The sequence below is a fragment of the Nicotiana tabacum genome, chromosome 19, assembly GCF_000715075.1.
Source record: "Nicotiana tabacum cultivar K326 chromosome 19, ASM71507v2, whole genome shotgun sequence".
Taxonomy (NCBI): Eukaryota; Viridiplantae; Streptophyta; class Magnoliopsida; order Solanales; family Solanaceae; genus Nicotiana; species Nicotiana tabacum.
Window position 1 is genome coordinate 86,575,694 of NC_134098.1, and position 12,754 is coordinate 86,588,447.

The 12,754-nt window shown below is 34.0% G+C and overlaps 1 protein-coding gene across 1 annotated transcript; it reads left to right on the forward strand.

The window, feature by feature from the left end:
• The first annotated feature begins 8,096 nt into the window (after positions 1 to 8,096).
• Positions 8,097 to 11,183, forward strand: LOC142173574 (uncharacterized). The gene is made up of 4 exons (XM_075239195.1): positions 8,097 to 8,826; positions 8,971 to 9,255; positions 9,412 to 9,510; positions 10,666 to 11,183. The coding sequence occupies exons 1-4, from the start codon at positions 8,097 to 8,099 to the stop codon at positions 11,181 to 11,183; spliced, it is 1,632 nt and encodes a 543-aa protein (XP_075095296.1).
• Positions 11,184 to 12,754: the final 1,571 nt, after the last annotated feature.

Here is a 12,754-nt window from a genome sequence, read left to right on the forward strand (position 1 = left end):
AAGTACTATCACATAGCCTAAGCATGATTTCTAACATGATTTACAGTCAAATTCTATCAACACATAGAGAGCATATAGCTAACAACAAATTATTCAACTTTACGGTTTTCCGGGATGGACTAAGTCACAATCCCCTCAGCGCACACCCACACGCCCGTCATCTAGCATGTGCGTCACCTCCAAAATAATCACATGATACCAAAATCCGGGATTTAATACCCCCAGGACCAGATTTAAAACTGTTACTTACTTCAAGCCATGAAATTCTTATTCTGCAATGTCCTTTCCTCGTGAATTGGTCTCCAAACGCCTCGAATCTGGTCATAAATAATTCGTTTCAGTCAATAAAATTCATTGGAATTAATTCCATAAGAAAATAATGATTTTCCATAAAAATCCAAAAATTAGCTCAAAATCCGAACCCGACAAAAGTTACAAATTCTAAAAGCTCATTCCACCACGAGTCTAACCATACTAATTTTACCAAAATCCGACATCAACTCGACCTCCAAATCATCAAATCTTATTTCAAATCCCTAAGTTCAAAACCCCCGATTTACACCTCAAAAATATGTAATCTAGTCGGATTATTCGATGATAATTCAATATTATGGAGTAGAAATGATCACAAGGGACTTACCTCAAGTTTTCCCGTGAAAACCTTGCTCAAACTCGCCCAACCCGAGCTTGAAATGCCCAAAAATGGCAAAAGCTCGGAACCCCTCTGTTTTTGTACTGCCCAGAGGTTTTCGCACCTGCAGTAACTTGGCTGCTTCTGTGCCAACCGCATGTGCGAAAAAAGTCCAGCATCTGCGACTTTGCCCGCATATGCGCGCTTATTTGCGCTCCTGCGCAAGCCGCTTCTGCGCGCGTCCCTCCGTATATGCGCTCACGCAAGTACGGAATTTCCCTCGCACTTGCGACCACTGCCCCCATAGTCCATTTGCGCATCTGCGCTTGCCAGGATCGCTTCTGAGAGCTTGCACCTGCGATGGAATTTCCGCAGGTGCGATTGCAGCAGAGGGCAGAAACTTCAGATATTTCTTCTAAGTCCGAATTTGATTCGTTAACCATCCGAAACTCACCCGAGGCCCCCGAGACCTCAATCAAATATACAAACAAGTCCTAAAATATCATACGGACTTAGTCGAGCCTTTAAATCACATCCAACAACACTAAAACACGAATCACACATAGATTCAAGCCTAATGAACTTTGAAATTTCTAATTTCTACAAACGACTTCGGAACTTATCAAATCACGTCCGATTGACCTCAAATTTCGCACACAAGTCATAAATGACATAACGGAGGTATTTTAATTTTCAGAATCGGATTTCGACCCCGATATCAAAAAGACAACTCCTCCGGTCAAACTTCCCAAAAATTTAAATTTTGGCATTTCAAGCCTAATTCCACTATGGACCTCCAAATAATATTCTGGATACGCTTCTAAGCACTCAATCACCATACGGAGCTATTGGAATCATCAAAATTCAAATCCGAGGTCGTTTACATATCAAATCCGAGGTCGTTTACACATAGGTCCATATTCGGTCCATTTTTCTAACTTAAATTTTTAATTATGAGACTAAGTGTCTTATTTCATTCCGAATTCCTTCCGGACCCGAACCAACTAACCCGATGAGTCATAAATCAATTGCAAGACATAATTTGAGCAGTAAATGGGGGAGCGGGGTTATAATATTCAAAACGACCGGTCCGATCGTTACAACTTTACAGGTACATTGGTTTTTGGTTCTAATTTATCTGTAGTAACTTGTTTTCATGTCGAAAATATTTTTCATTCTTTAATCTTTGAAATGAACAGCATCAATCGCTGCTAATCATGATATATTAAATTCATTATTATTTAGTACTATTTCGTTTATGTATAATATGTTCTTTTGTTAAATTCTTTTTTTGAAAGATTATCTTCCTCATTTCCGTGTGCAGACTTAGAACTTCAGCTCTAAGAATGTTGGAGTTCAGCAAATATAAACAAAAACTCCAGCTCCTAGAATGTTGAAGTTTAGCAAATATAAAATAAACTTCAGCCCTAGAATGCTGGAGTTCAGCAATTACAAAACAAACTTCAGCTCCTAGAATGCTGAAGTTCAGCAATTACAAAACAAACTTCAGCTCCTAGAATGATGAAGTTCAGCAATTACAAAACAAAAATTTCAGCCAAAACATGCTTTAGTTTTATTGAGCTGAAGTTTGCCATTGCACTATGAACTGAAGTTTGCCTGATTGCCTTTGCAAGTCAGGCCAAACTTCAGGCAAAAATATCTGAAGTTTTGCTACACTTCAGGCAAAACATTCTGAAGTTCAAACTTCAGACATAAATTTTTGCTACTTCAGGCCCGTATGTCTGAAGTTACCCGAAAAGTGGGTACGCTTGCAATTTTTTTTGCAAAGCGGGTATAAGTTAAAAGTTGACCCAAAAACTGGGTATAGATGCAAATGCCCCGTGATTCTTTACTTTTCATGCCTATATAAAAGCCTTGTAATAGATAGGAAAGATAACCCAATTGAAAAAGAAATAAGAATCTCTCCTCTCTTTCTCTCTATATCTCTTAGCTTGTTTTTCCTTGTTCTATAGTGTTATTTTGAGCTATATTTTATAAAATATTTTCGAATATATATTTGTGTGTGGAGCGCTCTCTTGTAATGGGTCTAGCTATCAAGTTGGGCCACATCGAACAAGCCCATAAATCATCACGAGCCTGTTTAATAAATACCCTTTTATGAAGATTTAAAATAAATGGCCATATATCCAATCACTTAAATTAAAAATAGTAAATGTATAATATATGTGTGATTCATATATAATATGTATATAACCGTACATAATCAGTATATAATATACCGGCTAAAAAAATAAACAATAAATCGAGCCAACTGTTTTTGTAAAGATCCCTTTTAGCATTCATCCAAACTCCACAAAATTTATATTTGGTATTACTTTCAGAAGTTTATTTCCCTTTTCCTTTATAGTAGTAATATACTGTTTTTTTGGTGACCTTTATATGGACAATTTATAATACTCCAATATTAATATTCAATACCATTTACTGCTTTGCAATCATTTTGTCTTATTATAACTACTAAGTACTACTATATGCTATCTCTATCCGAGTGGGAGATAATTTTTAGAATTAGAAACTATCCCTAAACTTTGTACTTCTTAGACAATAACTTTTAAAATTGAAACATTACTCCTTTAGTATTCAAACTTTTTCACCTTTGCAACTTGCGAGCATTACAAAAATAAAATGTTCTTAAACTTAGTTTTCACAAGAATGATTTAGAAATAGCAACCAATACTCATAAACTGGGATGGAAAGAGGGGGGGAGGGGAGAGGAGGAGAGAGAGCATAAAACGATCACTTGGTGATATTTTGTTCTTTTGTTTAACTACATGAAAAATGATATTTAATAATTAGTCATAGTCTTATCAGGTTTAGCTATCAAGTTGGGTCATATAGAGTAAGCCCATATATTTCGACATCATGAGCCTGTGGGCCTTAGTTTTGCAAAGTTTTATTGGGTTTCTCATTGTTAAGGGTGTGAATTGGGTAGAAATGACACCAGATAATCACTCTAAATGGCTGCTATTTAGAAATTAGCCAGTGTAAGCTGAATTTTAGTTTTTCAAGACAAAAATATCTTGAATTGTCCTAAAATTAAAATTTTTAGTTTAAAATTTCAGGATAAAATAAATACTGATTAAACTCTAAATAGCATCCCTGAAAATGAGTATCTGTGCAGTTGCCCCGTGAATTGTAGTCTCTTTCTTTTCTTTTCTTTTTTTGGATAATTCGCACATTTAGCGGTTGAGTTACCTAATATCAGACCAGTATTTATGTTATCCAAGTTCAAGGTGTCCAATCCAAATATTAAAAAAAGGAATGAAAGAAAATTAATACGATATAATTCTATTTTATCTATAACAAACAAATTTTATGAATTCCATCTCTACATACAAAAGGAATAGACAAATAGGAGTTGGGTTAGCAGGGTCATGACCACTATTCAATCCAATCTCGATTATAAAGAAATTCGAGATGTCCATTTATGATCCTTATATCATCGGGCAACAGCCTTGTTTAGTTATCAGAAATTTACATCCTAATCAAATTACAAATACCTCTAGGATTAAGTAACAAAGAAATAGGAAAAAACAAGAAAGTTTGGAAAAAAGAAAAGATATATAGAAAAATAAAAGGTACTGAAGGGAAATCTAGCACCATATCCCACTTCAAGATCAGTATTTAAAATTGTTTAAGCTTAAGGAGTTATATAGAAAAAGCAATTCCAAGAAACCTTTAGCTTTCTTATATTAAAGTTAATTTTCTCCTTTCTGCCGTTAGTATCCTTTCTACCTTTTTTTCTCTGAATGGCGTAGAATTCATAGATAATTGATAATAAAAACATTATTTATGTTTCATAATTGAGCACTTTCGCACCACAAAAATTGTTGTCACTATAAAAGCAACTTAGGTTTCTAAATCTCGGAGGTATTATTCTTATTTCGAGTAAAAGCAATGCAAAAGTTGAAGATTGTCTTAGTTGCTACACCAATTAAAACTCAATAACTCCCCAATCTTTTTGCCAAAGAAGTTTAGTTAGAGCTTTACATGCTGGAAATGGAGAGCACCTATAGAGATCTGTTTGCAAGCAAATATAAAGAAGACAAGATGGATATGTCCTGATGAATCCATCATTTAGAGTAAGTACATTTAGATAATGAAATACACGCGCGCGCATATATATATATATATATATATATAGAGAGAGAGGTTTGTCTATTGTTAATATGTCAGACGAATATAAATAGTTCCACTAAATATATTTCTAATGTAGTTATCAAAAACTAACCATAAATTAACCTATTGATTTAGATGAAACATTTTCAGAGCACCCTCTTTTTTGAAATAAGAATCAACTTAAGCAATTGGGCCAAAATGATATTTTGGTTGGAACTTAAATGTAACGCTAAGGTAGGTCCAAGGTTAAAAGAAATTATGGAATGAATTGTCTTAAGATATCGCCGTCCATACATGACAAGTTTACAGCTCAAAATATTTTATAAGAAAACATTTTCATATTAATATATGAAAATCTTGTGACTTGTGAGGACACATTACGATAACCAGATGGACATTATTACATTATACATGAGCTTGTAATGAAAACTAAGCAGCTATTCTGAGCTCATTGCTCGTATTTTCACCTCTGCCGTTATCTTTCCATTTTCATTCTACAATATCTTTGTGCTATTTCCTATTCTTATGCTAAATAAATGCCCAAGGTTTGCTTCTCTAGAATTGAAAAGAAAAAATGAATATCTTTTATTTTTCTAATCTATACTTCTATGTGTAGATTAACTTAAAATTTGCTGCTTATTAAATGAAAAAGAATTTTTATTCTCTGATTTATACCTTTATATGTTTATTATTGTAGAAGTATTATTTTTTGTTTGACGACGTGGACTCATGGACAAAGTCAACTACTTGCCGCGTTTTTCTTTCCTGAACTCTCTATTTTCCAATTAAAAAAAACCCTCATATTTCTAGATATAATTAAGTTGCATAAAAGAACTACGATGAATCCAGTGTTAGAACATGCGCAGCGGAAGCAAGCATATAACACAGGTATCACAAACATGTAAACTAGACAATGATATAATTACGAGATTAGAAGGACTAACCTCTTGAAAATGTTGCACAAGTCCTCCACAGAGCAAGAATCCAGGGTTGCAGTTTTCTGCTATTCTCCTAGTAAGACCTTGGACGAAATTGTTTTGAGTGGGCAAAAATAATACAACTCTAAAAGTGAGTTATTGCGTGAAAAATAAGGGTGTTCGTCGGTCGGTACGGTACAGTATTTAGATATTTCGGTGCGGTATTTTCAGTATTCGGTTTCGTAAAATGCAATATCAATACCGTACCTAATTAAATTCGATATGGTTCGGTTTTTCTCCTTTCAGTTTCGGTTTATTCGATTCGGTAACTTCGGTTTATTCGGTTTGAACACTAACTAGCGCATAAAGTCATAAATGATAATGTTCTTAATTAAAGTACTCAAAAGTACAAAACTAAAAACATTTGTTGACAAAAAATTTATCCAAAATCAGAAAATACCAACCTGGCTAGAAAAGACTTAGAGAAATATCTTGTTACTTGCTTAGAGTTAATTGATTAACTTAGAGAATAAAGGAAAGTAAAATTTCTATATTTATATTATAATTAATAAAATATGTATTGTGTAATATAATATATATTTCGATATTTTATTTTAAAATACCAAACATCATACCTAATACCCTTTTTTTTAAAACATAAACTAAATACCATACCGAATACCAAAATATCGAATACCGAATACCAAAATTTTTGGTTTCGGTACGATAATTCGATATTTACCAAATTATGCACAGCCTTAGTGAAAAATGTCTTCCTTATGTAGACCCGAAATTCAGCCAAAAGAGGGGTTAAAACGTGTAGGATTTTGCTTGTGCAAGTCACTTTTTACCCAAGTATGTCCTGGTTTTTATTATGTATAGCAGGGACCACAGAAACAATAAGAGGCTACCAAAATAACATTAATTCAAAAATTTGGATGAATTAATTTCTACTATAATTAATTGTAGTTTATTCCACTAAAAACTGCAATTGAACTCCTCAATATGAATTTTAAAAATTTACTAACACTTATTTTAACTCCCCATGTTAAGATCACAAATACCAGTTAATTAAATTAAATCACTGACTATTTAATTTAATCACTAATTAAATCTTTTATAATTTCGCTTAAACTATTTCATCGTCGTCTTACATCTAACTAGATAATGTAATACAACATGAATAGAGTAATATTAAATCGTATTGTTAAATAATACATGTTTGGTATGATTATTCTATGAAAACAGTAGATTAACATACATAAGACAATACTGTTTGGTATGGTTATTCTATGTCAAAATCGTGGTTGTTTTAAGAGTATTTTAATTCTGAATTATGAATTAATATACATAAATAAAAATAGTGAAGTTATATTTCATGAGAATGTTATTTTCCCATGTTTTTGTTGCGTTTTTTGTCCATGATAACAATGTTGTTTTTAATAAAAATGTGACTGTTGTTAATACTATTTCAGTTCTGAAATTATGGATTAATATACATAAGTATGAAGAGTGGTGTTCTATTTTCACGAAAATAGTGCTATTTTTTCCATGTTTATTGTATTTGATCCATGACAACAGTTTATATATATATATATATATATATATATATATATATATATATATATATGACATTGTAATAATTATAATAATATTATTTTGAGTTCTGAAATCATGGATTAACACACATAAGTATGTTATATGATATGAACGAGTCAAAATAATCAAAACCCTAAAAACGCCAAAAACAGAATTTACAAATAGGTCATGAACTTGGAATTCTGAAATTCTGTCAAACTTCAATTGACCTCAAATTTGGTATGTTCATCGAAAACGACCCAGCGAGCAATACTCATCAGCTTTGCTTATGATGTACGTCATTTTTTGGGGCGGTCAGGGTCGTTTAGATGGTGTTTTGGCCATTTTTCTATTTTCTATAAAAAAATTAAATAAAAAAACAAATTTAGAAAATTGTGATAGTAGGGTTCAATTCGCATGGTTTCCAATCATATTTTACAGTAATATAATGAATTTATTGACATATGTCTTCTTCCATATCGGATAAGTTTATTATAGATCATTACTGTAGTTTTACCTCTAGTTATTTGATTACTTGTATTAACTCTCCAACTGATGAGTTACATGTTGATTCAATGAAACTAGAGTTTATAAAAGTGATATTTACCTGTCTTCAATTAACAGTTTACTCTACATTTGAGTTGGTTCTGTTTTAATTTATGGGGTAAATATCTTATATAACTCATATATTTTGCATGAATAGTTAAGTTTCCTTAACGAATCTAATTGTTCAATGAGCATGGTTATATGTGTAATGTGCTATTTTGCATATAATTATTCTAATTACATAACTAATGATCTATTTAATGTGAATATCTCTCAGATTAACCATGTCTTCATTCAACCCACTTACCTCAATTTTGAACCAAAACAAGTTAGAAGCACTGAATTATGTTGACTGGAAAAGGAACCTTGATATTGTCCTAACTGCTGAAGGTTACAAATTTGTAATCATTGAGGAGTGCCCAGAAAAACCTAATGAAGATGTTATTGATGATCAGGTTAAGGCCTATAACAAATGGGTCAAGGCTGATGAGATGGCGCGATGTTACATTCTTGCCTCTATGGAAAATGATTTGCAACATCAGCATCAGTCTAAGAGGTCTGCTTATAACGTGCTCGAAAGTCTCAAAGAGATGTTCGGTGAGCAAAATCGTGCGGCTAAGCAGACAGCCATGAAAGCCCTTTTGAACACCAAGATGGCTGAAGGATCATCGATCAGGGACCATGTTCTGAAGATGATGGGTCTTCTGAATGAACTGGAGGTCCTTGGAGTTGTGATTGGTAAGGAATCTCAAGTTGAGATGGTCATGCAGACTCTGCCTGACAGTTTTCAGCAATTTCGCTTGAACTATAATATGAACAAAATGAATTTGTCACTGGCGAAATTGTTGAACGAGCTACAAGTGGAAAAATCTATTATCAAACAGCAAGCTCCAGTTGTGGCACTGAATGTTGAGAAAGCTTCGGTTTCTAAGTCGAAAGGCGGTAAGAAAAAAAAGAAGGCTCAAAAGGTTTTGGTACCTGGAGGTGCGGGTGCTGGTGTGAAAAAGCCCAAAGGTAAGTGCTATCATTGCAAGCAACCTGGGCATCACAAAAGGCAATGCCCTGTCTATCTGGTCTTGTTGAATAAGCAAGGTAATTCAAATTTAAATATCGTTGAAACTTGTTTAGCGGATGTCTCTATCATGTTTTGGTGTGTAGATTCAGGAGCCACTAATCATATATGCACTACTTTGCAGGGATTTCAGGAAAACCGGCGGCTAAGTGAGAATGAAGTTTGTATTTTTCAAGCCAATGGCGAGTTAACACCATCTTTAGCATTAGAATATATTAGAGTTTCGTTTAGTAGTGATGGCGTTTTAGTTTTGGAAGATGTTCTCTATGTACCTTCTATTAGAAGGAATTTAATTTTGGTTTTGAAAATAATGGATGTTGGTTATAATATTTATTTTGCTAATAACTCTGCTGTTATTAAGTTTAAGAAATGTATTATCTACATTGTTGCTAGAGTACATGAGTTTTTTATTCTTGATATATCTCCTCGTGTGCTACAACCAAAAGAATTAAATAATATTAATCTGCCACATAAAAGAAAACGTATTTCTGAATTGAGCCAAACTTATTTGTGGCACTTATGTCTAGGTCATATAAATCTAAATAGAATTTCGAGATTGGTTTCTGATGGACCTTTGAGTTCATTGAAACTGGAGGCACTGCCAACATGCGAATCTTGTTTAGAAGGTAAAATGACCAAGAGGCATTTTCCCTCAAAAGGAAATAGAGCCATCGATAAGTTAGAATTAATTCACTCTGATTTGTGTGGCCCAATGAATATACAAGCAAGAGGTGGTTTTGAGTATTTTATCACTTTCACAGATGATTACTCAAAATATGGATATATTTATCTGTTGCGCTGTAAGTCTGAATGCTTTGGAAAATTCAAAGAATTTAAGACGAAAATGGAGAAACGACATGATAAATATATCAAAACATTACGATCTGATCATGGTGGTGAATACCTTTATGTGAAAATTATTAAATACTTATCAGATTGTGGAATTACATCTCAGTTATCTGCCCCATGAACACCACAATAAAATAGTGTGGCAGAAAGAAGAAATAGAACCCTTATGAAAATGATTAGATCAATGTTAAGTTATTCTGATTTGCCTTCTTCCTTTTGGGGATATGCTTTAGAAACAACAAATTATATTCTAAATTTCGTTCCTTCAAAGTTAGTATCTTTAATCCCAGCAGAATTGTGGACTGGGTGCAAGCCAAGTTTATGACACATTCGGGTTTGGGGTTGTCCAGCACATGTACTGAAAGGGAAAGCAGATAAATTGGAATCGAGGACAGAAGTGTGCATTTTTATTGTATATCCAAAGGGAAATAAAGGAGGTTTATTTTATTGTCCCAAGGAAAAAAAGGTAATTGTTACGACAAATGCCAGATTTTTAGAAGAGGGCTATTTAATGAACCATATTCCTAGAAGTAAACTAGTTTTACAGGAATTAAGTAATGGAGTAACTAATGACTCATCTCTGGAACGTATTCCGAAAGCCAGTATTGACATACCACTGCATTATCATAATGGGAGAAATGTCAATAGGAAGTAGAACGCACAAGAGCAATTGCCTAACATCTCACTACCCCAAAGTAGTGGGAGTAATGTTGAGCAACCTCAGATTATTGAGAAACCTAAAATTATTGTGCAGACTGCACTCCAGGAAAAAGTTAATGATATCGCAGCACCGTAAGGTGTGGAGGATAACATTGAGACTTCAGTTCCAAAAAATGATGTTGTGATTCAACAACAAAATCAAACTGCACATGTAGTGACTAGTCGTGGTGGGAGAATTATTTAAAAACCTCTCCGGTTTGTGCTCTTGGAAGAATCTTATGATAGAATCCCTGAAGAGCATAATACAGAGCCTCTTAATTACGACGAAGCACTACAGGATACAAACGCTGATAAATGGGTTGTTGCTCTGAAATCTGAAATGGAGTCCATGTACTCCAATCAAGTCTGGGATCTTGTAGAACCACCTACTGGAGTCAAACTAATTGGTTGTAAATGGATCTATAAGGAAAAGAGAGGAGTGGATGGAAAAGTGCAAACTTTTAAAGCTAGGTTTGTTGCAAAAGGGTTTACTCAAAAAGAAGGTATCGATTATGAGGAAACTTTTTCGCCAGTAGCCATGCTTAAATCCATTAGGATTCTCTTATCCATTGCTGCTCATTACAATTATGAGATTTGGCAAATGGATGTCAAGACGGCTTTTCTTAATGGAAGTCTTGATGAGTGCATCTATATGGCACAAGCAGTTGGTTTCATAAAAAGTGGCAATAAGCACATGTTGTGTAAATTAAAGAAATCCATTTATAGATTGAAACAAGCTTCTAGAGCATGAAATACTTGTTTTGACACATCGATTAAAACCTTCGGTTTTGATCAATGTGAAAACGAGTCTTTTGTCTATAAGAAGTGGGATGGAGATAAAGTTATATTTTTGGTTTTGTACGTAGATGATATTTTGCTCATAGGAAATAATATGAGCATGTTGAATTCAGTAAAGGAATGGTTGTCCTCGCGTTTTGATATAAAAGACTTGGGACAAGTGGCACATATCCTTGGGATCTGGCTTATGCGAGATCGCAAGCGAAGGATATTAGGCTTATCCTAAGCACTTTATATTGATACTATTCTCACAAGGTTTAGCATTCAAGATTCCAAGAAACGTTTTCTCCCTTTTAGGCATGGAATCTCTTTGTCAAAAGATCAGTCCTAAAAAATTACTGATGACATAGAAAGATGAAGGCGGTCCCTTATGCTTCTATTGTAGGGAGTCGAATGTATGCTATGATATGTACTAGACCTGATATCTGATTTTCTGTTGGCATGGTTAGTAGATTTCAGTCTAATCCTGGACGAGAACACTGAACTGTCGTTAAACATATAATCAAGTACTTGAAAAGGACTAGAGATTATATGTTGGTTTATCACTCAGGTGATGTTGCACCCATGGGCTATACTGATTCAGATTTTTAGTCAAATAAAGATTCTAGAAAATCTACCTCGGGATATATTTTTACCTTAGGAGGTCGAGCCATAAGTTGGAGGAGTATCAAGTAATCATGTGTTGCTGATTCCACCATGAAAGCCGAATATGTGGTTGCATCTGAGGCAGCTAAAGAGGTTGTTTGTCTCGGAAACTTTCTAAAAGAGCTTAATATTGTTCCCTTGGTTCAAACACCAATTAAACTTTATTGTGAAAATAGTGGTGCAGTTGCAAACTCGAAGGAACCAAGAAGCCATAAAAGGAGTAAGCATATTGAGCGTAAATATCATTTAATTCGGGACATTGTCACGACCCAAATTCCAACTAGTCGTGATCGCACCTAACCCCTCCTGTTAGGTAAGCCAATTTCTAACTAACCAATTTCAATAATAATTATTAAAGCAATTTAAGTGAATAAAGATCTTGATCTTATACAATCCCCAAGAACTGGTAGTACAAATCATGAGCTTCTAAGAATAGAGAATACAAAGCGGAAATAAAATAAATACATAGTCTGTTTGAATAATACTTGACAGAGCTTTTATAAATCTAAGGCTACCCTGAACAAGAGGCAGCTACAACAGGAACGCGGGTACATCTTCAAATCCCGCAACCATTGAGCACAGCAACAACAACAGTCAACATCTGCACACAATGTGCAGAAGTGTAGTATCAGTATAACCGACCTCATGTACTGAGTAAGTAACAAACCTAGCCTTAGGTTGAAAGTAGTGACGAGCTTCTACCAAGGTGGGGTCCAAAACCATTAATCCACAACAATTAATAATGACATAAAGCAAATAATACCAGAAGTAACTCAGAGATAAAATGCTCGGTCACATCATGATTTCAGCAATAATAGTTCTTCCTTTCAAGTACATCAGTAAAAATCCAAATCTTTTGTCGAAGTTGCCAAAAATATG